The sequence below is a fragment of the Pleurodeles waltl genome, chromosome 3_1 (assembly GCF_031143425.1).
Source record: "Pleurodeles waltl isolate 20211129_DDA chromosome 3_1, aPleWal1.hap1.20221129, whole genome shotgun sequence".
NCBI classification, from domain to species: Eukaryota; Metazoa; Chordata; class Amphibia; order Caudata; family Salamandridae; genus Pleurodeles; species Pleurodeles waltl.
The window spans coordinates 117,794,714-117,822,556 of NC_090440.1; the positions used below are offsets into that span (position 1 = coordinate 117,794,714).

General features: G+C 43.0%; 1 protein-coding gene across 1 annotated transcript in view; it reads right to left on the reverse strand.

The window, feature by feature from the left end:
• LUZP2 (leucine zipper protein 2) overlaps positions 1–27,843 on the reverse strand; it is a 1,083,806-nt gene that overhangs the window by 243,191 nt on the left and 812,772 nt on the right. The window contains exon 9 of the mRNA XM_069221952.1: positions 17,667–17,831. Coding sequence (XP_069078053.1) covers positions 17,667–17,831 — 165 coding nt within the window. The remainder of the gene's footprint in view (positions 1–17,666; positions 17,832–27,843) is intronic.

The window sequence follows — 27,843 nt, forward strand, 5'->3', positions numbered from 1 at the left end:
AATCCCCATGGCGGCGCTGCTTGCATGGAGGATTCCCCCAGCTGGGGGAAATCCGGCGGAAAACCGCCGGACCCGGCTGGGCGGCCGCGCCTTCAAAGCCACGGTCGGAATACTGAATGAAGCACCGCCAGCCTGTTGGCGGTGCTTCAGCCGGTCTCCACCCTGGCGGTCATAGACCGCCAGGGTCAGAATGAGGCCCTAAGTCTGCTAAACAGGAGTAGACTGTCAGTGCTCCCTCTTTAGACATGGCTATATTGACCTACCTCTAATTGACCTATTTAACTTTGCTATAAGTCCCTAGTATATGGTAAAGAAAATGTACACAGGGCCTGAAATGTAAATGCCAACTGTGAATTGCAGCACAATATGTGCCATTCACAAAGTGAGCCTGCAGCAACCTAAACTTCTGCTGTCAAACATGTAACAATAACACTTTCTGATAGGTGATAAACCTGGATTTTAATTATTAGCAACTCATCCCAAAATACACTTCATTGCCCACAAGTAGGATGCCTTATATTTAAAAGTGGAACAAGTGAAAAGTTAACACAGACATGTTCCTCCAGTGGCCAGGCCCTAAACTCATTTCATTTGGTAAGGTTGGAGCTAAATCTGAGGAAATATCAAAGTCTAGATTCTAACCTTTAGTCTGTAAGTTTTGACAGAACCTAGATACAAAAGTCATTATTCAAAGACTATTTTTTATATTTATTAAACACCCATTTCAATGGTGATGTTGGATTTTTAATAAATATTCAGGACAAGTAAGTTTTGGAAAGTTACCTTTTCCCTGCATGAAGTGACTGGTGGCTGATTTATATTAGCTCTCCAGAAGCTGTTCAGTCAAGTAATTGACTTAATGAGGTGTAAAAACAGACCCCTGATCAGGAACAATCACTGAGGATTGTGGATGTGTTTTTTATACCCTGGCAGCAATACCAGTTGGGATGGGGCTAGGGACTAGTGAGGAATCACTACCAACCACTACGATAGTGCCAATAATAACTATGGCACCCCAATGCACACTCTTCACAACAGTTTCACGACCTGCGTAAGATCACAAGAACACTAGTCCTGCTGTCTACGACCCAAGAGGAGTCCTGAAGGACTAGACATGCTGCCCAGGACGAGAAAGGTCATTTGGCTGTTCTCTTGCCACTTATTGTGTCCCTGGGTACCCTGGGCCCCAAGTGCTGTCCCACAGTTTCTGAGAGCATTAGAAGTAACCCAGAGGAGTTGCTCCAGAAACTCTTATAACATGTTACTTTAAAGATCTGCAGCTCAATCAATCAATCAGTATTTGTGAAGCGCAGCTACTCACCCGTAAGGGTCTCAAAGTGCTTGGGGGGGAGGGGCCTCATCCGAAGAGCCACGTCTTGAGGTTCTTCCTGAAGATGGTGAGCAACAGGCTTTGTCTGAGTTACAGGGGGAGGTCGTTCCAGCTCTTCGCTGCAGTGTAGGTAAAAGATCGTTCTCCGGCGGTGGGTTTGCGGATGTGTGGGATGGTTGCCAGGGCCATCTGGGTGAAGCAGAGGGATCTGGCGGGGGTGTAGAAGGAGACGTGGTGGTTCAGGTAGGCTGTGCCACAAGGAGGAGATGACGGAGTTTACCTAGCTGGTCATGGATACGGAGGAGTCGAGGATGATTCCTAAGTTGCGGGCGTGCTCGGTCGGCATGGGGGGGGTAATGAAGAATGTTGGCCACCATGAGTTAATGTTTCCAAAGATGATGAGCTCTGTCTTGTCAGGGGTGAGCTTGAGGCAGCTTTCTCTCATCCAGGTGGCGATGGCTTCCATTCCTGTCTGAAAGTTCTTTTTGGTCATGTCCGGGTCTTCGGTGAAGGAAATGATGAGCTCTGTGTCATCGGCATATGACACGATGTTCATACCGTGGGTGCTGACAGTGGCAGCAAGAGGGGCTATGTATACGTTGAACAATATGGGACTCAGTATCCTTTGGGGACTCCGCAGTTGACTCATGTGGGTCTGGAGATGTAAGGCAGGAGTCTGACCCGCTGCATCCTCCTGGAGAGGAAGGTGTGGATCTATTCCAGGGCTCTTCCGCGGATTCCTATGTCGTGGAGTCTGGTGCGCAGAATGCTGTAGGAGACCATGTTGAAAGCTGCTGAGAGGTCGAGGAGTAGGAGTGTTGTGGTGTGGCTGCAGTCTAGGAGTAAACGGATGTCGTCGGTGGCTGCCAGGAGTGCTGTCTCCATGCTGTGATTGCTGCAGAAGCTGAACTGGGAGCTGCCCAGGGAGTTGTTGGCCTCTAGTACTTTGGCGGAGTAGGGTAGCAGCGAGATGGGACAGAAATTCTTTAGTTCTGATGGGTTGGCAGAAGGTTTCTTCAAGAGAGGGCCTATTTTGCCATGTTTCCAGTCCTCAGGGAAAGTGCCCATGCGCATGGAGCAGTTGATTGTGTTAGGAAGTTCGGGCGATGGATGCGCTGGTTCTGATGTACTTGTGGTGTGGGCAGGGGGCCGAAGGGGCTCCGGAGTGGTGCTGTTTATGATGTTGACTGTTTCCTCTGTGGTGAGTGTGGACCTCTGTGGTGAAGGTGACCTGCATGGTGTATTCAACTCGTGCTCATAACAGCCTGAAATCGTGCTTATGTCCCAGTCTACTGATTTCTGGTGTTTTTGGCACTATTATCACTTTCATGATAAACAATTAATATCTCTGCCCCCCTTATTTGTTTCTTGCTACTTTGGTGTCATTGTGAACATTAAAATTTACTCTGATTTACTAATTCTATTTGGGATTGTTATGCTGGTTGGTGTTTTGACTTAATTACTGTTTTGGTACAGCATACATCCTTTACACATAGCCCTAAGCCTGTAAGCTCTGAGCTATACCTAACAAAGGGCTGAGCTCAGATTAATTTAGAGATTTCTGGGTTCACCCTGAGAAGTTAGTGTTATTACTGCTTTCTGTGTGTAGTAGTTTGTAGTCCAGACTTAGCAGTGACTTCTCCATGATTAATGAATTTTTTGTGGGTAAAAGCTTTGTGGAAGATACCTGATATATTATGTAACTTGATTAGCAAACACTGGGCCAGATGTACAAACATTTAAAATAGCGATTTCCAAAGTGAGTTTTTTCTGAATCACCAATGCTGATCAAGTGTATGCTGAGGCTGCAGATTGTGGCCACCTTTGGGTATTTGTTAGGGGAGTGAAAACAATACAACTTGATAACAGCTCAGCATCATAAATTCACAAATCTTAAGGATCTCAGACATCTGTAGATCTCATACTGGTCAGTGTGCCATTAAGCTGGCAAAGCATGAGTTTTTAAGCTCTACAAGAAAAATATATCTCCAACATGTAAAGCTGCAAAGCTGTGTAATAGGCCTACAGATAATTGTACGTATTTGTGTTTTTTAACTTGGAAACTACTACTACCCATCCTGAGCTCTATAAATTGCCACCCAAAATCTACCAAGGGAGCGAATATAATGAAATACAACCCACCGTAAAACCACTCACCATTAACATCCCAGTGCTTTCAAAGATGCAAGCAATTAACAGTTTGATGAAACATACGTGTTTCATGTGACTGCTCATATCGATTTTACAAAAACAAACTTCCAAAGTGGGGCCTGAATGACCCTCAGATTTCAGTGTGTGGGGAGCATTATTCGTGTTTCTCTTCCGGACTATCGGTCTTTCCTGGTGGTCCCGAAGAGAAAAAAATGTATCTCAGTCTGACGTTCTAATTAGAATAGATTGTCTGATGCACTTAAACCGAAAGGCCTAAGGTTTTTGCTATCAGTTTAAGCAGGGACACCACCGGATAAAGGTGAGCATCCACTCGACTTTAAACAGCGGATGGGCCATAAGTGAAGAGGACAGGGTAATCTGCCATGTTTAAGGCAGTGTACCCTGCCTAGCAGTCTCTAAACCGGGCCCATAGCTCCAATCATAGTTTTGGGTTTGTACGATGGCTATGAATTAGTTTTGGTTGTTCTGATATTATGCTTGCTACAGTTTGGCTATTATGTTTAGCATATCTAATTGTTCATTGGAAAGACTTTTATCTGCTAAAGAATGCCACTGGTGATGAAGCAGAAATGAAGGTTTTACATTTATTAGCGCATAAACGTAGAGTGAAATAATCATGTGTGTCTTTAACCGAACTAATAAAGATTGTACGGGGACAAAATGTGCCCTCAGAGTAGTTTGCCAACATTTATAAGCGTGCTTTATATAACGTAATGTATTAGAAATGTACGAATTTGCCATAATCGTAAACGTGTGTTAGGATTTGCTTGTTTGAAATGCTTTAGCTTAGCATAACTTTAGTGCAGGCTTCGGCCTAGTTGTCTGATCTCACGGTTTAGATGCTCGTATTTTTCCAATGTGCTAATAAACGTGTATTTTTGCTTGAAGCTGTACTTTTCCACTGAGATCGTTCACATGCTTATCTTAAGGTTTCGTGCCAGCCTGGCATTTTTCTCTTTGCTCCAAGGTCAATCTGCAGGTGCGGACAATGGAAGCTCTGAAAGTGAGTTAATTGGTATAAAATGTTGCAACTTACATACCCGTCTCCAAGGATAATGTATGCTTATGTAAAAGCTTGAGAACTGTTGTTTTTGATTGGACAATTTGAAGTCAACCTATGAACCCTCCAATGGAAGACCCTACTGGATTTGAACTGTTGTCTATTTAAACCAGGTGCACGAGAAGAAAGGAGCCATTACCAGCTCGATACCCGCCATTTTGCAGGACATTGCAGCTATTATGGCCCACCTTGCTGCGACGCCATTTTGAAAGAGACTTTGATGCTTTCTCTAATCGAGAGAAAGAGACTTTAAATGATTCTTGCCCTAGAGACTTTAACTTTGATCCCTTTGCATGAAGTAGTAGTTTTATTTTGCCGCCGTGAGGCAATTGCCCCGTCCACCCCTGCCCCTTTGCCCCGTCCCATGCTGATCGAGAAACGGTACCTGTGAGACAAAGACTTCCTTGAATGCTGATTGTAATTGGTAAATATGGAAGGAAATTGTACAATTGCATTGTGTTCCTTTTAGGTAACCAACTGCTGATTTTTGACAAGAGCCCTAGCTAGGAGTTTTCCAAATTAATGTTGTTAAAATTGTTTTTTTTTGCATGAAGTCCCACATGCCGATGCTAATTTGAGGTTAGATGAGAATTCCTTTTGTTGCACGATGCAATTTGAGACCTTGTTATGCTGACTAAATGTATGCAATAAGCTCATTACAGATTATACTATTAGTGATTTGCATTGCTATCATCGAATGCCTTGTTATTCAAATGCTGCATAGATTGCACCTGTTTCGTCGTTATGGACAGCTATTAATGTTCATTTACGTATATCATTTGGTGTTGAGACACATCTATATTGTGCTAGCTGTGTTAATATAGGGAAATAAATTCATTAACTTTGAATAAACTGGTGTGGTTATTCCTGACTGAAAGGTCAGGGTTCGCCGAAATGTATTCTGGGTTAATTGTTAAGTGTTATGTTGATCAGGGTATTGCTTATGTTCGTTATTGATTATCGATTACATTAAATTGACTGATTTCGGGTGAAGAGAGTCCCACTTAGCCAAAAGATTCATCGGCCTAAAGAGCGTCCAAATATAGGTAAATTACTAGTACGGAACGCTCTATCACTGGTGTTTTGTCTTCCTGGTTTGCCCAGCCAGGGCACTCCCAGGCAGACTGAAAGCCTGTGCAGGAGACATCCAATTGCGCATATATGTTTGCTCTGCCCGCGACGGCCGGCCAAACATACATGCGCAGTGAGGGGAGTGCACTGTGGCCCCGCCCCTTTCACAAGGAAGGGATAATAAACACAGTTTATTGTCCCTTCCTTGAGAAAGGTTTGCAGCTTCTGCTGCTGGCAGGGGGGGTGACGCTCCTCCCCCCACATGGAGGAGACGCCACTGTCTACATATTGCATTCTTCCTTGCACCTAACGTTGTACTCCAATTACAATGCTCTCATCCAGTGGCCCGTGCCTGTTTTATCTCCATTCTCAGTCAACGACCAACGGCTTCTGTTTTTTTTATTTTAGTACTGTACTCCTGCTGTGCTCATACACCCCCTAACCCACAAAGAATAACTGAGACAGCAGACTGTTGACCACAGAGAGCTCTTAGAAGCCTTGGAAAGCTGGAGAATCAGAGAACCTGAAGTTGGGGGGAATGAGGCATCAATGCCAAAACAGAGGCCAGTCACTGAAACACTACGTTAGCATAATTTTTTCGGCGATGAAGGTCACAATCAACCGGGCAGCAAATCAGACAAGGCACACTAGATTCTGTTGAGCCAATTGGTACTGCCAGTGCCCTTTCTTGCTCTTTGACACATTTGTACTAGAGTTGAAACTGCCATATATATTTTCATATAGACTTTCAACCAGCAATTTTAATGAGAGCCATCAAAATCTGGCACGATAAGGTGGTACTAAAGCAAATGCAATAGGCAACAAGCACAAAGCGGAGACTGGAGGCAGGTCAAGAGGATGAACAAGCGGCCTCCTCACCTAACATCAGAGTGAAGGCTAACAAAAGCTTATTTTCAATCAAGCATTACTCTCTCCCCAGTAACAATCCATCACCACCTGCAGACTGTTCTTCTGCCCTCAGCCCTGCCTACTTTACCTCAGGCAAAGGGCCAGCAGCTCAGACAGGAAATCTTCACCACATCTATTATTGAAATTTCGTTAGATTTAGCTGCCATCTGCCTCTATTGCCCTGTAACCACCAAAAACCAACAAACAGCCGGTTACGCTGACTTCACCAGCACATTCGATAGAAGTGACATCACAAGTTCATCAAGCTCTGGGTCTGACTAGGCTGACCGACGCTAAAGGTCCAACTGCATACAGTCCCGTGAGCCATGCATACCATGGACCTCATATGTGATGATTATTATTTCTCCGTAATGATTTATGTTTTAAATATTCTGTGCCTCATCTGAATCTATTCCCTTTTGATGAATGTTTGTTCCACTCACTATAATATATTGTCTGTTTTTCATTTGTCTGTGTTTCATAAATATTTTGAACATTAAAAAACACTAATGATAGAGCGTTCCGTACTAGTAATTTACCTATATTTGGACGCTCTTTAGGCCGATGAATCTTTTGGCTAAGTGGGACTCTCTTCACCCGAGATCAGTCAATTTAATGTAATCGATAATCAATAACGAACATAAGCAATACCCTGATCAACATAACACTTAACAATTAACCCAGAATACATTTCGGCGAACCCTGACCTTTCAGTCAGGAATAACCACACCAGTTTATTCAAAGTTAATGAATTTATTTCATTATTTATGGGATGCACCAACCCATTTTTTTTTCATTTTTTTCTTTACTGTTGAAGATGAAGTCTGAAATGAGTCACAAATAGCACTGGTATATTGGGCAACTGCACCTGTTTGTGCTCTATCGCTCCACGATTAAGTTCCATTAAGGAAACTCACTCCCAACATAGTAAGGGACGTATCCCCTCCCACTTCAATCCTACTGGGCCTCCACACAGGTCTGCGTTCCCTTGCCACGCTATTCCCTAGCCCTGTTTCAGCATGCGCGACCCTCGCACGCTGCTCCATTTAACCCCGTTGCCTCTTCCGGGTCTTGTGCAGAGACACTGGAGTTAGTCGTCCCGAGGAGATTTAGCCCAGGTGCGCCACTACCCAGACAGCTGCCCAGACATTCAATGAGTTCCGTGCACATTTTGCCAGGATCCACCTCTTTTTTTCCCAGTGATTACTCCGGAATCGAGGTATGAGCCTCACAACCTGCGTTTAGGCTCATGGAGCCTTCGTTAACCAATCTGCCGACCTGGTGGTATTTTTGAGGATAATAATGTTGGCTTATGTATAATTTACAGGAACTTAATTGTTAAATAGTATACCCAGCATCAGTCTCATGAATAAGTAAATCTAACTATGTTCCGGGAAATTAGCTTATGGTGATTGCACACTGTAACATGCAAAACTCTATGGAAGAAGAAACTATCAGTCTCTACATATTGTGTACATTTTTCTAATTAATATCTCTGCGCACCGCTCTTTAACGTACCATACATACCACGGACCCCTAACCACGAACTGATAAAAGCTTTACTTTGAACAGGTCAGATGAAAAACTACTAGAGGAGTTTGACCAACATGCACTGCATACTAATTTATCTGGTAAGGAATCAGGAGCAACTGGGCTAACAACTATTGAGTCTACACTGTTATCAATTAACCTCTTTCTTCTTGCTGCTACTAATGTCCTTACTTGGCAGACCCACAGATTAGATCTCCAGGTTCCACTAATACAAACTCCTGCAAACACAATAACTAGTATACACTCAAAAAAAAAACCTGGAAACCAAGCTCAGTGCCATACCATCAAGCAGATGTTCCCACAACATGCATGTGCACCCCCATAGCGGACGAGCTTTGTACCTTCCCTGAGTGACTCCCTATTCTGGTAGTGTTGGACTTTTTGCCTTATGCAGGGTCATCCCCAGTCTTTTTGCCTCCTTCCTCCTGGTTTTTCTGACCTCTCGCTGTTTGCTCTAGGACTCTGAGCACTTGATCACTGCTGACCAGTGCTAAAGTGCAGGTGCTCTCCCATCTAAAGTTGGTATGATTGGCTTATACCTAATTGGCATATTTAATTTACCTATAAGTCCCTTGTACATTGGTATCTCTATACCCAGGGCCTGTAAATTAAATACTACTAGTGGGCCTGCAGCGCTGCTTGCGCAACCCACTGAAGTAGACTTTTAAACCTGTCTCAGGCCTGCTAGCGCAGGGCCTGTGTGCACAGTTTTCTGCCACAGGGACCTGGCATCTAAACTTACTTGCCAGGCCCAGAACTCCCCTTTTACTACATGTAAGTCACCCCTAAGGTACGCCCTAGCTAGCCCTATGGGCAGGGTGCCATGTATGTAGAAAGGCAGGACATGTGCCATGTTGCATGGCCTGTCCTGGTAGTGACAAACAGCCTAACTTGGTGTCTCACTGCTGTGAGTGCTGCCTTCTCGTAGGATTGCATTAGAAATGCCCTGCCTTATGTGTAAAGGGTATTGTCTGATTTATGAGGGATAGTGTAGGCGTGTTTGGTATGGTTGTGATGGTGATAATAAATACTGCTTACTGGTGTGGGTGTATTTTTTATTACTATCACAGAAATGCCACTTCTAGAAAGTGCACATTTATCTGTGCTTATGACTCTGGTGTTTTGCAGCTTGACTCCAATCCACGTCTGGGCAGAGTGACAGTTGGGGCTTTGTGCATACTTTTCAGACAGCCTGTACACAGGGAGGGTGGAGGTGTCACAGAGGTGCATCTGCATACTGAATAGTCTTCCTGGGCTGAGAGAAGGGAGAGGCGGGGCACACCTACATTTGTAAAGGCTGTGCCCTGGCCTCACACAATAGGGTCGTTAAACCCCCACTGATGTTTGGAGCCTGTGCTGAAAGGAGAGAGGGGGCACTCCCAGAACCAGTTGTAACTGGCTGGAACCTCCTCTCCCTACCATTGTAAAACACTGTAAGAACTGACTATAAGTACAGGGGAATTTTCCCCACAATTTGGAGACTCTTGGAATCATCTTGGAACTGGACACCAAAGGCTGAAAGGACTCACCAGGAACCGCCATGGACTGCTGCTGCTGTGCTGACCTGTGACCTGCCTGGTCACTGTGAAGGACTTGCCACTTGCTGCCTTTCACTTGTGCTGGCCTGTAGCTGGGCCCTCCACTGAGGACCTTGTCTTAAGATTCTGCTCCCCAGGGGCAGGGTGCTGTGGCCCCTGACCCCTGTATCCATTTCTTCACGAGGGTTGCTTCCCCGTGGTTGCGGCTGCCATAGCGCTGATTGCAGCGTGCTTATGGAGCCTTGGGAGCTCGTAGGCTCCTTGCTGCAGTGTGCCCCTTTAAATAAGATCACCGCAGCAGCCCGGGAAGCTGGAAGAACACTCGCGCACCGCATCGGGTGCAGGCGAGTGTCTGCTCGGGCCCCAGGAGGGGTCTGATCTTCATGTGGCTTCACAGCAGGACCAGGGGAAGGCACGGGGAGTGACCCCTTCCCCCTGGCCTCTGCGTTAGGAGCAGGATGCTCCTTTTCTGCTGTTAGGTAAAACGGGCATTATTGTCCCCCCCCCAGCTTGGTGGAAGGGCCAGTGGAGGCCTGGGGGGCCCCCAGAGATCACGGGTCCTGGGAGGGGCCTGCCATTAAACCAGAGGGGGTGCGTGGCTCCCCCCTCCTGCCCTAAGTTGTTTTTGCTGGCTTTGGCCCCCTCGTGAGGGACGGTTGAGGCCCTGGGGGGCCCCCAGTAATCACGGTCCCCAGAGGGGCCTGTCTATAAAAGAGAGGAGGTGCATGTCGCCCTCCTCTGACCCCAGAGTATAAGGGAGGCCACCGTTTTGCGCAAAGGAGCGCCGGGGGCCCCATTGTTCACCTTCTAGGCACTGGAGGTGCCTTCATCCAACCAGGTACTGTTTAAAGGACCAATATAGTTGTAATCCAAAGTTCTATCTACAGACTTTTGTTTGATTCATATATTGCCTACCTGAGTTTGATGTTTTTACATATGTGTATGCAAATGTTCCTTTTAGGGACATGCTTGCTAATATGTTTTTCTAACTTGCCATATGTTTTCTAATGTTCCTACTATGGGCATTTTAAGGTATTCTTATGACAAGGTCTGTGATGTAATAACGTGTTTTCCTGACTACTGCTTATGTTGCAGAATACTGAGTAACCTGTGTGTAATGTGTGACTACTGCTAGGTTGCAGAGTAACTAATGTGTAATGTTCTGACAACTGCTAAGGTAGCAGGATAGTACTGATATGTGATGTTTGGTCTGATAATTGCTGTGTGTACAATACAGTATATTTTCATATAATCTGTTGGTGTGTTTTCTTTGTGGTGGGGATATTGCGTCATGTGTGTGTGTGTTGTGCAAACGCTTTACACATTGCCTCCGGGTTAAGCCTGACTGCTCGTGCCAAGCTACCAAGGGGGTGAGCAGGGGTTATCTTGGATGTGTAACTCCCTTGCCCTGACTATAGTGGGTAAGTTCTGCCTGGCTGAGGTGCATACCCTAGCCAACCAAAAACCCAATTTCTAACAGCTAGGTATTCTCAAATTCAACCATCTTACTAAAGGAGAGCGTAAAGCATCAGACTAAGCCAGTGGATCAGCCTCAGCAGAGAAGGGCACAAATCCGGAAGGCCCTATATTTCAGTCAGACGCTGCTGGTTGTTGTAACACCGCAACTCTGCAGGAGGAATCCATGAACAGCAGCATGAATGAACCATCAAAGGGCCTTGTCACTATTGTGAATTCTTTAGAGGAAGCCGAATTGTCCATCATTCCTCTATCTAGGAAGCAGAAGAAAAGGCTCAAGAAAAAGAAGAAGTCGGTTATTCTAGCAGGCATGGTCCCTGCCTTTAACTTTGCGCTCAGGACTGATACTAATGCTTACCCTCCACCTCCCAAACTCTTTCCAGTTTTTCAACAGACTCAAGTTTTCCCATCAACCCAGATTGGGTGCCCTACTTCATATGTTCATGCGGACTCACATCCAGCAGATCGCTCAGTAAATCTAGCATGTATGTTACATTAAAAGGAACGACTCACCAAAATTCCATCCTAAACAACGCTAAGATCGAAACTTCCTCACCTATCCAGCTGAGAAACGTAACAGGAGTCAGAGCAACACTTTGAACAGGGCAAATATTCCTTAACTTCTGCAACACATTCCGCCTCAGATCCACTACCAAACTAATGACATTCTTAGAGTCCAGTTTGACAGACTCCTGCAATCCAGAAACACAGAATCTATACTTGTAACTTGGACAACCAGGTCAATTGCAACCCAAGTTCTTAGTGTAACACACTTTTGCGCTACAGGGTATTGACCCCATTGGACCAGAAAAATATCCCCGCATTTTGAATAGTAACTACTTTTCACCTAAACACAAACTGATTTCAGGTATTTTAAGGGGTGCAAATGCACCTCAAACTTTAAGTAGTTGAGTAATATTAGGATTCGGGCCTACCCAACAGGAAGCAGCAAGCAAATGCACAGTCCAAACGTACACAAACACAAGGACAGATGCAGACTGGGGCTGGATTGCAGCATCTCTATCTGCCTAGTCACATAACTGCTCCTAGCTCTTCTTACAAAGCTTAGATGCAGGGTCTGCTTTTCGCAAGTCCAACTTTACCATGACTTCCTGAAATTCAGCAGGCCTAAAGCAGATGATACCTCTAGACAATGCACTAATATTTATCAAGGACACCAAACTCCTCTGACTGAAGGAAACACTGGCACTTTCTCAGGTTCCGATAGCAGGCTTTTATGTTCTACATAAAATAGCTACTAAAACAATCACCTCATACATCTGTCAAGTGGCCTTGTGATCTACACAGTCACAGCTGCCAGTCTTTTCATCCCTATAGCCGAAACGGATTGCTTATCAATTCTGACACCAACAATCAACTGGTCAAATCTCAACAAGAGGGCCAATTCAATTCTGTTAACAAGCGTGTACTTAAACATCACAGAAGAAGTAGAAACATCAAAATTTCATCCCTCTGTTTGGCACTTACTGACTATGGGCCTGATTTAGATATTGGCGGATGAGTCCCTCTGTCACAACGCCGAAATCTATGTCCCATCATATACTATGTGATTTAAATTTCAACGGACAGGATATCTCTCACCGTTGTGATGGAGTAACTCGTCTGCCAATATCTAAATCAGGCCCTCAGTCTTCAGATTTCCCACCCATGAGTTTATATTAACAGGTGACTTTAACATACACAATATACACAGCACAGCAGAACTGTATGAAACCTAGCCCTTTCTCGCCAGTGGACATACCGGCTTAAGTAAAAACCCATGAACTCACCTATTTGTATTACAATCAAGTCAGCAATAAGGCTGCCAAAACATTCACATATTCATTTAAAGGCATAACCATGCAAGATTACACCTCTGTAAGTGTGTCACTACTGGCATAATATAAATCTTTTACAGTACTGTAATGAAATGCAAAGAAAGCGATCACTAAGCAGACATAATACAGTTTGACCTGAAGCTCCCCACATGTAACCTACAAAACGGCCTATTTACAAGCCCCTCAGGCCACCATAGCATTTTTGTTTTTACGCTATGGCGGCGTAAACAGTCCCCACACAGCACAGCATTTACAAACTGTCACATTGGTACCATTGTGCCTGTTTGTAAAGCCTGGCGTTACATTAAACCTGCACCAGGTATAATATATGCAAGGTAGACATTCCCATGCAAAAAAGGGCTGCAGAAATGTGCTGTCACAGTGTCATTTTTCTTAGCACCTGCTCAGGGCAGGCATTAAAATGACACTGTGCTGTTTTCAATGCCCCCCAGCATTGCTGAAATAGTATCAAAATGTTGATGTTAGTCCAGCAATGCCCCAGTTTAGTGCCACAACTGCATCAATTTCTGATGCAGCCATGGACACTGCACCATGGAGCACTGTATTGTAAATGCAGAGCTCCCATGGCATTGTTGGGGGGGCCCAGAGCAGTCTAAAAAACTGGTGCATCGATCACGATGCACTGGCTTCTTGTAAATTAGGCCCTAAATATATAAGGCAAGCACACAGGAAAAAACACTCTGGTCAGACAACTAAAGTGGGGAAAGATTAAGTTGGATTCAATCAACATTTGGAAGCAGAAAGTGACAATGTTTGCCAACTCTGTATTAAGTCAGAAACAGAACTTATCTTGGTGTTTGCAAGACAAAAGGGCAAATAAATGTGTCCGTTCCATTTCCACATATTTTGCCTTTGTCTTGAACAGCAGAGTGCAATGGGTCTTCCTTTTATTTTTCAGCTGCTGAGAAGTGCACTGAATAGTTTTATCCTTACTGTATTTTCTAGCTGCAGCATTCAGGCGAGATCTGCCTAATCTTAATTCAGGAATATATCAAGAAGCATTCTTTGGTGGGAATTCCATACGTCATAATTGGCAATGGTTTCTCTTGCCCCAGGTTATGAAATACCAGGTCATTAACTGGGTTTCAATTGCTGTGTAGGTCCTCCAGCTCATACATACATTCACTCCCCCTTTACCCCCCATCGCGTACATACGTTCACACACCCCTCTCCAATCACAAACACTCACACACCCCCACCCTGATCCACTTACACGCATGCACCCCCACCCCCAAACCGCAAACACTCACACACCTCCCTCACCCCGTCCACAATCACTTACACACACTAAAGACACGCACCCATAAACACCCACCTATCGCCACATTCACGACATTCACACAGGCAAACCCCCCCGGTCAGATGATCCACTTACCTTGTCCGTCAAGGAGGTCGTCCGGGAGGGAACGGGGCACGGTGCTTCCAGCGCCGGCAGCGCCCCGCCATCAGGACACTGCCACGCCGTATTATGGGCCAGCAGAACTGGTGGCAGAATTCTGCCCGATTTCCAGTGGAATTCTGAAATCAGTTGTGATAGGGTGGTCTTAAGACTGCCAGCACTGGCAGTCTTTCAGCACCCACGGCTTCGGCGGTCTTACGAAAAGATCGCCGAAGTCGTTATGAGGACCTCTATGTCTCTTCACAATACATATTTCTTCAATGTACTTAGATGTGAAGTTAAGAATAGTACATTCAAACATACCTACATTCTTACCTTTCCAATAATATGGTAGTTAATATTTGGTCATGATATTCTGGTAGCACAGTTCTTAGTCATTTGATATTGTGGACATGCATTCATTAAATGGGGTCTAAACATAAACACATGAGAGTTTTTTGTTTCTTTTTTTCCCAAACCTGTGAAAATAGTCCAGTAGCACAGTTTCTTTTGGATGTTTAAGACCCTAATATTGCAAGCACGTTACTCTTTTGCAGCAAGGTGGATTGCGCTAATCTCATTTTCATTTGTGGGACTCCAAAATGAATTCATATATGTTCAAAGAAAAGTCTCTATCCTTACATTCTTATCAACACAGCATGTGTACTGATGAAGGAAATCACTAATGAATGGATGTGCGAAGACAATCTATTTATAACCAGGTTTATGAGCTGTGGCTACTAGAGAGTTTGTCAACCTTTGCAATAACCCGTTTTCTTGTCGTTCAACAAATAATAGTGCTTCTGTTCTTGTGACTTTGGTACCCAAATCTGTTTTCAGCCTTTTTCATGGATCTTTCAGACTGTATAATGATGCTTTTTGTTTGATTTAAGTAGCTGAATTATGTCTTCTTGACTACTTTCAGAAGCATATTTTTTTACAGTCATGACTAATTCTCGAGACTAAGATTGCATTTGTGGAGTAATTTAGGACATCTTCTGCCAGAATTTGGGGGCTAACAATGGGAAAGCCTGGTTAAAGTTATTGCCTCTTTAAATTCGTTCACCACCTATTGGGTTACGTTTATCCTTCAGGTGTGAAGACATCAGGAGTGATGAACATTGTAAGTTATACAGACTAATTTAATGTTGCCCATGGAGTTATTTTTAAAAAGACGTGATGCAGTGTGGCATCTTATTATCTGACACCAGACATACTGCTGCGTGCCGGATAGGTTAGAGTTACATTGTACAATTGGAGATGTCCAAAAACAGTGTCTTGCCTTGGTGAATAAGGCACAGCACTGAGACTTCACTGCTGTCCTGAATCTATGAATGTTATGGATGACTTAGCTTCTGCAATAGATGGCAGTTTTAGAGCTTTTAACAGTTGTTAAGTGAAGCCACACTAAGTTTTGGGTCAAAGATGAATCCACAGATTTGCCAAAATGTACAAGTGGTTTGGAGATTGCTGTGGGAGAGAGGATCTCCCTCGATTTTGTAGATTGGATTGGAGGATCATTTGAGTATAGAAGTTAGTATAAAATGCCAATACTGTCCCTTGGATTTGTCATGTGTCCCATTGGTTCCGTTTGCTGGGCTTGGGTGACTATTGGGAAAATCCCTGTAAACTAGAGAGACGGCACAAAAATGTCTTAAAGTTAACTTATTGGTCTTATGTCAGGGATAACAACATAACCTGTAAGTCTCATGGCAGTTTAACTAACCTTTTTACTGATCTTAAATGGACTCCAAAGTTTGAAGCCTATTTGGACATTATACCGGATCTGCACGGCAAAAGCCTATATGCAAGGTTTCGTTTCGGATCCCTGCCCCTGATGTCATTGATCCACAGGTGGGGGCCGATTGGTCTCCCTGATATATGCCCTGCTTGTGGCAGTCCCCCCGAAACCATTGAACATTTTATGTTTTTTTGTCCAGCTTATGCGAACCCGCGATCAAAATGGATTCGCAACACTTGTAGGGCTATGGGATTTAAGATCTGTTCCTTGGCTCTACGGGTGTTAAAAAGTCATAATTCAGCTGATGTAATTCTCCCTGTGAGTAAGTATTTAGTAATAGCCTGGCGCATGCATTGCCACCTCCAAAAAGGAACTTGAGGTTATTATCTCTTCATAGAGCTTTTTATGTGTAATTTGAGCTTTTATTGTTTTCATGTTTTAATGAATTCAAATTAATTTATTAATTTGTAGTTGCTGTATCTTATCAAAATGATTATTTATTCTTGTATTTTCGCTAGCTAGTTTTATGTGCTTTTATGGTCAATTGATCAAAATAAAGCTGTGTGTACTGTGACGTTAGTATTTTTCAACCTAATTTTAGAAAAATCAATTGATCCAGTTTGTGTGCTTCTTGGGAATATTTAGTTTAGTTGTGAAGCTATCAAAAAAACTTTTAGGTGCAGCTGAGTATCATCATTGTAGTAATGCATGAAATTGTATCTAAAAATCTTTGATTGTAGCATTCGGACCAGAGATTTGATGTTGAGATTGTAAAGGTGAAGTAAACTTTATATGTTGAATTTCAAAATGTAGAGAGTGTGGTGATTATTTAAAGTCACAGAACTCTGAAGTGACATGAATTAATACCATAGTGTAAAATAGAAAACACAAATAAGAAGTTTATTATTCCTTAAAATACATGGTCACAGCATCATCTTTTCCACTTTGATGGCACCATTAAACTTCTTCACCTTCTTCACATAGCGAAATATGTATTGCAACAAATACACACCAATAACTATCTTTTAATAGGTTTCAAAGTTTACATAAAATAGTTCAATATGTTACTTTCAAAATCGGATGTTGTTCAGGATTAGTGGTGTGTGAGCATATTCCAGTTTTCTCATAATTAACTCCAGAAAGTAATACATATTCAGGCTATATTTTCTCTAAAAGCACTTCCAGAAAAATAACACATGATTTTGCCATTGACACCGCCCGCCACTCCAACCACAGACATTTTAATTTAAATAAGTTCTCTGAGGCATGTGCAAAAAAGTCATTGAATAGCTAACTGATGGTAAAAATTAATTGATGATCTTACCTGTAAACTGGCAATGCACATGGACTCACTGCTACAGGTTGGTGAACCGTAGAAATATCATGAACGTAGTGTCACACTCAATGTGAATGTCCAGTTCAATGAAGTACTTGTTTTCAAACTTCCTTCATTTACACTGGTACATTATTCACAAATTACATGCATCAAATATATTCATAATCATTAGTGCATGCTAATTAACACAACTTCTACTTTACTGGTTTTATTAAGACAACTGTGCAAAACAGTACAAACCATACCTCATTGTGTTCTAGTTGAAGAGTTTCTTTAGAGACATTTGTAACTCGGGACACCAGCGTCTCGGTTGGTTTCACAGGGATGATATTCAAGGTGGGGGGTTGCTTGTGTAGAACTGAAGACAAGCATATCTGAACTGTTTCTTTCAAAGCTTTTAGCTGGGAGTCCTGAGAACAAAAAAGAGAGTAATCATCATGAAAGCTGTAAGCACTCTCCTGTGTGCAGCAGTAGAGTAAGATACACTGTAAAACAACCATTTTATTTTCTGTCATTGAATGTTCGTGTTTTTTTTATTACCTGGTGGTTGTGCTAAAATGGGCACCAACAAAATGGGCACAAATTGCTTTTGGCACTCTCAGCCCTAAAATACATGTATAGATGAGACTGTATCTTTGGGTTTCACACTTGCTGTTACCTGCAGCTGTTGCAAAAAGTGAGCATAAAATGTGTGAGAAATTGGATTGTTGGGATATGAGCCCTGGTCAAGCAGCAGCCACAATCTCTTTCAGGATCAACCACAAAGAGTCACTAAATTACCTTGTCCTTACCTTTGGGAACCTTGGTACAAAAAGTAGTCAGACTTAACTTAGAGACAATGTTTAAAGTATTAATGCAGCATACAAACAGTAATAAAATGAGCGTACAACACAAGAAAAGTCTGAAACCAATTTAGGAAAATAGAGTAACTTTTAATAAATTATTTTACACTAAAACAGCAATAATCCAATAAGTAGTAAAAACTAGTGCCTAAAAGATCAAAGAGCCAACTGCAGACATCTGGTCGCATGAGATTGGGTCAAAGTCCAAAAATATGTCTGACCGGGATGGAGTGAAGTTTAGATTCAAAAAGTGGATAGGGCCTGGTCAGCGCTAACCTTTGGACTTAGAAGAAATTCTGTGGAAAAATGTCTGAGAAAGTAAAGTTCAGCGGGGCAAGGCTGCAGGCGTGTCCAAGGAGGTAGCTTCAACGTTAGATGGCCTAGCATCAAAGCTGCAGTGATGAACAATACGTTTGGACTAAGTCATCGAAGTGGAAGCCTAAATCTCCTGTGGGATGACGCAAAGGGCTGTAGCCGAAGACAGCTCCACAAGGTCAGATACCCCTTTGGCAAAGGACACCTAAAATGGATTCTCTGCTGTGTAGAAGAATGCAGTGAGAGAAGCTGCTAAGTCAATCTGACCAGCGATGCACCTCGGATGGATAGGCTAGCAGGTTGGTCCAGTTCTCCTCCTGGTTCTCAGAGCACTTTCGGGCAACAATTTGTATAAATCCTCAGTTTTGGTGTTTGGCCATCTGAGCACCATTAGCACCATAACCACGGGTCCAGGGCGGGTGGCACCTGCTGTGGGTTCAGGACTTGCTCAGACTGGGTCCAGATGTGGGTTCAAGATGGTGGAAGCCTTTTATGTCCCCGTGGCTCTAAACAGGAGTCCAGCAAGCAAGCCCTTGAAGTCACTTCTGGAACTCCTGGATGCAGATGCGGAAGCAGGACTCAACAGCAGGGCTGGCCTCTGAGGGTTCAAGTCAGGCAGCAAAGCAGTCCATCCAGGTACAGCAGCATTCTGGCAGAGTGCACACTAGGTCACATTACCACAAAGTCCTCTGATAGTTCTTCCGCAGGTCCAGTTGGGAGCTGAAAAGTGGGTCTGAAGCTCCTATTTTTATACCCTGGTGCCCTTCTTCTGGAAGGTGGGAGACGTTTCTAGAATGGTTCTTTGAAATGCATGGAAAATCCTGACTCCTCTGACCTGGCTCAAGGCTGACTGCAATGACAGTACAGGGTCCTTAGGCCCTTTGTGTGAAGGCAGAGCACAGGCTATTCATTTGTAAGTTGGACTGTGCTCAGTTTTGCCCCCCATCTTGCCTTCAGATGGCCCATTAAGGCACACCTAATTTCTCCATTGTGTGATTGTCTCTGAAGAATTCACAAACCCCAACTGTCAGCTACACCTAGTCATGTGAACTAAGACACGCTGCAGGCACAAAGGGCTAAGGACAGGGCAGGACAATGCCAACTTCCTAAAAGCAGCATTTACAAAACTGTAATTCAATCCCTGGCTTTACCATTAAAGAGGATTTAACATTATGATTTCATAGGTACCATACATGATATATCTACTTGTTCCTAATTAAGAAATACAGCCTAATAAGTGTAATAAGGAATTCCCTATTTTATCTAGTGAGAGGGTAGGCCTCATAGTAGTGAGAACGAATTTAGGAGTTTTTTCACTACCAGGACATGTGAAGTACATGTACAGCCTTTTAATTTTTATTTACACAGCACCCTGCCCCATGAGCTACCAAGAGCCTGTTTTTGAGGTGACTTATATGTAATGTAATGGGAGTTTAAGGCTTGGCAAGGAGGTTAAAAAGACAAGTCGACACATCAGTTGAAAATGCATTAATGCTGCAACGGCAGGCCTGGAACATGTTTTAGGTGAAGTTAAGTGGGTGGCACAACAAGTGCTTCTAGCATTTCAGTCCCTGGGTATACTCTACAGGGGTTGTATAAGTAAATTAAATAAGCCAATTAGGTATATGCCAATCAAACCATGTTTTAGGGGAGTGAGGATAATCACATTAGCACTGGTTAGCAACTCCTCAGGCCAACACAACAAACTCAAGTGAAAGTGGAGGGAAACATGCAAAATGTTTGGGTGTGACCCTGCAGAGAAGGCTAGGTCCAACAGTATTGTAATACCTATGGGCATTATCCCCATTGTCTAAACCACACTCTAAATCAGATGAAACAAAATTCAGTGAGAACGTGGTGCAATTGTCAGTAAGATCTTAGCAGCGGGGTCAAAACGATGGTCTATTACTATTATTCAGAACTATTTGATCTTCAGCTCAAATGTGCGGAACATAAATTCAAAACTTCAAAGCAAGGTGTCAAAATAATTATTTCCTAAACTTAAATGATCATGTTTTCCTTTTAACAGATTTATCTTACCATACATTATTCACGTTTAAACTGAAGAATGCCTAGTATTTAATGCAGTTTACCTACATTTCTTTACGGTTTTCCATTATCTCCATGTTACATTAACGAACTATGTGACTCATCCTAAAGTAGGCGCATTACTGATCTCTGAAATCCAATCTTTTCCTGTATTTCTTGCGGGTTTGGGGTGTGGCAAATCTGAAATTTATCTTCTATGAAAAAAACAATTTTTGTGACATTACATGTATTATCCAAAATACATTTTGCAGGTACCTAGAATAACTTTGGTCTGTGAGGGTACAAACTGTACAGAAACGTCAAGCGAGATACCAGCAGGAGTCTCGTTTGAGCAGAAATGTCTTGCTGAAAGAGAAAATGTCTAATGAGGTGACACTTTTTACTCAGACAAGTCTCCCGCAGGCAAACACTGTCCTTGACATCTGAAGGGGTTACCTGTTGCCTTCCAGTGCCCTCTGAATTAGAGATTGGTATTTACAGGCGCACAGAGTACATTTGTAAGGGTTTGAGAAAAAACATTTAATAATGGGGTTGTTAGCACGTAATTGATTGGTTAAAAAACATACCAGAAAGTCACACTCTTTACTGCGATGCAAAATCTAAAAAGCACATTAGTCATGGAGATGACACATAACACCAAAAGAATGCAAAAAAATGCATATAAATAATGCAGTCTATAAGAGGAAATTTAAATGCACAGAAAACATTAATTAATGTTATGTTTCTAGCTAATAAATGTAAGCCTATGTCAGCCATAACACATTCCTAGTCGTAATCAGATTTGGCTAGCTAAAATAAAATGTTCTTCTACAATGCAAATTCTAATTTTGGATCTTTTTAGAGTAGGTTTCAACTTTGTTTCGCCAGATACGCAAATACAAAAAAAAATGAATTAGATTTTCTGTAAAGTGTACACAGTAGATAACACTACTAATATTTTATCATCTTAAAACTTTGTCTTCCTGAAGGCCAGTAGTTTTTAATTGTAATCATTTTTTCAACATAAAGATAAATTGCGAGTCAAACTGAAGAAAAGCTGTGAGACTATTATTAAGGGAGATGGCTGGCACACTGGCAGTTTAACTGTTAAAAAAAAATCTCATACTGCACTTCTAGCATTTTCTTTAAATGTGGTTTCATCTAGTAGTAACACAGCATTTAGGGCCATATGTACGAACACATTTTACCATAGACACAGAATGGGTAAAACCCTTTGCTACATCTGGCTCTTAGTTTCCAGGTGTATTCTTTTTTTGAAAGAGGACCTACTACAGTTACCATATTGTGAATTTTAGCAGTAAGATTCCATTCAGACATGGTATTCAAGACAAACAAATAATGCTCTTGTGCTATATGAGTGTTTCCATGCGTCAGTTCAGCCTAAAGATTTACAAAACCACTGGAGCGTTCTTTTCCAAAACGCGCATTTGTCAGGAGCAGATATTCTTCTGTCTAATATTTCACCTGGGGTTTGATAAAAAGTATCCCCCAATAATTATATGTGTACACTGTATTGCAATTATAGCTTCTTAAACTTAGTGTAATGGTATTGTGGGCCGTTGGAAAGTATTGCACGTTCTACTGTAGCAAATGGAGTTCCCCCTTTACTGCACCAGAATTTTTTACAATGGACCAACTGTTTTTTTTACTGTGCGTGAGTCTCATTATCTGAGTCTCATTTACAGTAAATATATGGTAATTAGACTAAGCCTTTTCACTGACAGGACCTGCCTTATAAGCCTGCTGCCCCGCAGTTGAGGTAAGAGGCCCTACATGTCTACAAGTTTATGGGATGTGTGTGTGAGAGAATCATATGAGCCCAGTTTCTGTGGACAGTTAGCAAAGGGATTCTCTAAGGTTTGGCACTAGCCTGGGGTAGGTCATCAAATATAAAAGGGTTTTCATAGTGAAGGGCTGTAGTGCTTACTGGAACATCTGCAGTGTTTTCACCGGGAAGGACCTGGCACTTTTTTCAGGGTCACCCCCAAAGTTTTGCCTCCTTCCTGCTATGTCTTCCAACCTATTTTTGTTAGCTTTAGGACCCTGGGCACTTTGTCACTGCTAACCTGTGTTAAAGTTCACATGCTCTCTGTCTAAATTGTATTGGTGATTGGTTTATATTGATTGGCATATCTGAGTTACTAGTATGTCCCTTGTAAAGTGCATTGGAGGTGCCCAGGGCCTGTAAATCAAATGCTATTAGTTGGTCTGCTGCACTGATTTTGCCACCTACAAGAGTAGCCCTTTAAACATTTCTTAGACCTGCGACTGCAGTGTCTGTGTGTGCAGTCTTTCACTGACAATTCGACCTGGCAAGTGTACCCACTTGCCAGACCCATACCTTCTCTTTTACTACAGGTAAGTCACCCCTAAGTTAGGCCCTAGGCAGCCCCATGAGCAGGGTGCAGTGTGTTTAAAAGGTAGGACGTGTGTTTTACATGTCCTGATAGTAAAATACTGCTAAATTCTTTTTTCGCTATTACAAGGCCTACCTCTCCCACATGGTAACATGGGGCCTGCCTTTAAATATATTTTTAGAGCAGTTTCCTATTGGGAGCAGACACAGAAATAGAGTATGGGGTGTGTCAACTCACAATTTATAAATACATCTTCTGGTAAAGTTGTTTTTTATATTGTCAGTTTGAAAATGCCAGTCTTAGAAAGTAGACATTTTCTTTCTTAACCATTCTGTGCCTCTTCCTCCCTGTGGAATCCATAGTTGAGCTGTTTATGAATTGCCCCTAGACAGTGACACAAAAGGAGATGAGGTGTGCCCTGCATATCTTGATGAGTCTCCTGGGCTAGGGTGGGGAGGGAGGAGCTGATACTTTTACCTGAAGGAGCTGTGCCTGTCCTCGCACAATGCAGTCTCCACCCCCTGGTGTATGTCTGGGGCCAGGCCTGGGCAAGGCAGACTCTCCTTTGAAGTTTGCCTATTTCAAAGGCAGAAATGAGTATATGTAGCTGACCCAAAACCCCAGATTAGCAGATTACTTGTGGATCAAGAGGAGCCTCTGCCAAGGAGAAGGACCTGCCACTATGCCTGCTGCTTTGCTGTGCTGGCCTGCTGCTTCTGCCTAAAGAAAAGAACTGGACTTTGCTTTCTGAAATCGCTGCATCACCTCCCCTGCTCTGCAGTAAGGAACCAATACCGTACCAGATTCTGCTATGCCTCACCTCCCTGACTCCGTGCACCACCTTATTTCCTTGTTGGCCTAAGGTACTGTACCTGGGAGTCCATACGACTCAGTGACCGGTGCCCCCTCCTTGCAAGTGGCGTCAGATTGTTGGGAATGACTCCGCCAATGACGCTGTGATAGCCCTAGTTAGAGCTATTGTGTTTCTAAGTGCTCTATTGAAGTTTAATCTTTGAAAATTTGTATCTTTGCTTGCTTCAATTTTTGTTGTTTTGTCTTATTTTACTCAGATAAATATTGGCCATTTTCCTAAATTGGTGCTGAGTGCTTTGTGGTGTTTTCACTGTGCTAATGTATGTGTTTGTACATTGCCTCTGAGATAAGTCAGAATGCTTGTGCCAAGCTACTAAGGGGGTGAGCAGGGGTTATCCTAGGTGTGTATCTCCCTTTCCCTGACTACATTGAGAGTCCCTCCTTGGACAGAGTGCCAACTGACTGCCAACCAGAGACACCATTTCTAACACACTGTATTATAAATCTAAGGGAAGTGTGCCCTAATGTCCAGTTTTGCTCCAAATAGGCACAGAGGGTCCAGCAAGGAGAAAACACAGGAGTAGTTCACCTTTGAAATTTATTTGGTGTAGGGATCAGGCAACTGTGTCAGCTAGGAGTAAATCTGAGGCAATCAGAGAAGCTGTTATGAGAGAAAACCTGAAGTTGTCATTTTGGAATGTCCCAGAATACTGTGCAGGAGAGTTGGGGTGGGGTGGAAGGATGATGTCGCATCATTGGATTGACCAGGGGTGTCTGGTCCCTAAAACCTTTGACCTCTGTACTTGACACAGATAGTTGAGAAGACCCTGAACTTGGAAGGTGCAAGGATGGACTAAGGGCTTTGACTTCTGTTGACCTCCAGGACTATGATAGACCACTCCAGGACTAAAGGAGCTGACACCCTTATGTCCCAGAGGAGCATTTCGGAGAAAGGGAGTGGATCCACTGCCCCTCCCTAGCACCCTTCAAGTGACTATAAGGCTTTTGGACCTGAGGAGTATGGGCAGGAGGGTGGTCTGCTGGCTGGTTGTTTGGGGGCTCTGCAAGATGATCCCTCCAGCAGGATAGGAGTACCAGGAGCTAGACGAGAAGAAGACTAATGCAGGAAATCAGAAAAAAACAGCTCCCACAAAATGTGGTCCTTTAGAGGTCCAATAAAAATGATTCTGTTGGATAGACCTGGCCACCAGGAGCAAAAACTGATAGATATTGACTAGACAGGACTGGAGATATGCTACTTCAAACATTTTCCCTTCATAAAGTAAATGAAGAAGATGGGTGCAAGGTGACCAGCCACTATTTTCAAAATTATCCACTAATAGGACTAGGACCTGGGGGTTAGCTATTACTGATTTTATTACATTTCTGCAGAGACTGGGGTCTGGCCCCCTCCTCAAGGCAAACTTCAGCCATTTGGGAACCATCCTTCAGGGCTCAATGCAACAATGTCCTAGGAATAATAACAGAGGCAGCAGCAGTGGCAACCACAGGGCTTTGCCCGCCTGTGTGTCCAGGGTAGGCCAGCTTCTTATTTCTCTGCATGCTCTCCTGACCGCAGCTACCAGTGGTTAGGCGTAGGTTTAAATTACTCTGAAATCAAATAGGAGAAACCACACTTCAAACTTACAAACTTGTAAAGATTTAAGGCAAAAAGCACCAAAAAAGGTAAAATAATTTTAAGAAAGTGGGTTATTGACAGAGTCCACCACAAGCAATAAGAATGCAAAAGTGTCAGGTTAAGGACAGTGGCCTTAATTCCCTGGTAGCTATGACACAGGGCAGACAGGCTTAACATAGGAAAATGTGTCTAGTCTATAGGAGGAACAAAACAAGTAAAACATCAAAACACAACACAATAAACATGCCACAATAATCGAGAAAGAAATAGAAAATATAATGAGTAAAAAAACACCAAAACAGCAAAAACCCAATAAGATATGAATCTGAAAATAAACATTTAAAAGATTTAAAAGAAAAAGTCCCAAGAAAACATAATAGTCAATCAGTACTAACTGTTCATGGGATCTAGGCTTGATTCAGCAGGGCAAGGTTGACAGCTGTATCCACTGAAATCCTCTTGAAGCCAGATAGCCGCTAGATGATGTCTCACTAAAGCCTCTGGTTTTGGCTGGAGAGAATTTCAATATTTTGTGGCCGACAAGTCCTCCCATTAGGCAGGTGATTTCCATGCCTTAGTTGGGTCAAAATTTCTACTTTCAGACCAATTTAAATGTTGCTGATTGTCAATGGTTGCACCAGGGACACAGAGTAAATGACCCCATTCCCATGGTGGATAGCCACCAATTTTATAAATGACCGTTGGGCAGGCATTTATTTAGAATGTACTGACGGAAACCACTGTTGCAGTAGTTCCTGCCTGTGCATTTTACTGTTAGGCGCAAGGCTGTGTCAACAGTTTTATTTTTTATTTTAAAAAAACAATCGGAAAATTGGATTTTCTTGTGGAGTAAAAACAAAAATGAATGGTTCGCTTACAATGGGAGGTACGTCCTATACCAAGGGAGGCATTATTTGAATTTTACTGTCCCTCACCACCGGTGTTTGTTTGTGTGGTGGTGACACTAAAAAAATGGTTATGTGTCCACCCATCCTTATTAGGTGGGTGGATATATAGCCATTTCTCCTATTGCCATTTCTCCTATTGCCCTTACTCCATCATGCTGTCAGAGAGATTTGGTCATGGTGGTGATGGGACCGACAGAGAAGTTTGGCTATGGTGGTGACAGAGTAGTCACTGCTGTAGCAAAACCTATTGTCAACCGCATTCAAATTGGGCAAGCGGACCATTATGTTGGCTGTAAGTATATATCGTCAACCGTTACTATGGAGTATTCATACCACCAACATATAAATTAGGCACTTAGCCATTTTTTAAGCTCAATATTCGCATAAGCCTCAAGCTGCATCTGTCAAACTCACATTGAAAAACCCTTTGCCACAAGGTCTCAATGAAGGTCCAGAGGTCTGTGAAGTTCAAACATCCCCTCTAGTTCCTTTAGGTCTCAGCTAAGACTCCCAAGACCTTAGAGCAAGCATGTAGAGGCAATGACTCCCTCCAGTAGTGTCCTATCCATTTTAAGTTGCTGCTGGCCAGGTGGATAATTCAGGGAAAGGCCTGTTGTAGCTTTTTGGGCCCCTGTAGCCACACAGGAGTTCAGTTAACTGACCTTAAGAGTCCACTTCTCAGTCTTAGGTAAATGTGGAAGCAGGTACAGCCCTTTAGGTCACCACTCTGCTCTAAAGCAATAGGTCCAGTCCTCTTATATTCTTCAGCAGTTCCAGAAAGTGTTCTGATAAGCTGATGGTGAGGTAAAAGTATTGTAGCTTTCACTATACTATGGGTGGGGTTGACTGCTGGACACTGCACACAATGCTGGACACAATGAAAGAAAACATCCATGGGGCAACCCTTACAATTTAGCAGAATATCATGTTTGCCTTACTGCAAACTATCCATGGTCGAGGCAAATCCCACATGACTTCCTCCACAACTGAGCAGGTGCCAAGCTAGCTACAGAAGGCATATTGAACAAAAGGCTTCTTTTTCCCAGGTCTCCCTTCACTCTGGAATTTACAAGTGTCACTCTGGTTCCTTTTCTATTCCTGGACCCTTTCCAACGTTCCTTCCCAAGCAGATATGAGTGCCATGCCTCAAACCTTGGTCTTCCTATTAAAAGTAAAATGCTTAAACAGTTGTTCTTACTCTATGGTAAGCCCCATGCCTCATTAATGGGAAGCAGTGGCAGGGCAGTATGCCAGCAAGTTAAAGCTGGTTAGTTTATTGAAGGCTCAGGTAGGTAATATGTGACTTTTTAAAACAAAAAACGTTTCCTATACTTTTATTAAAAATACAACTTCACCATTGAATTGGAATTTTAAAACATAGTTTTGGGATTATTCTGGTAGCGTGTCCCAAACCGGAGGCAGCAGGATTAAGATTTTATTCTGAACTCCAGTTCTGCTCAAAGGACAGCTACAGCTCAGTGAAAATAGCTTTCTAGGGT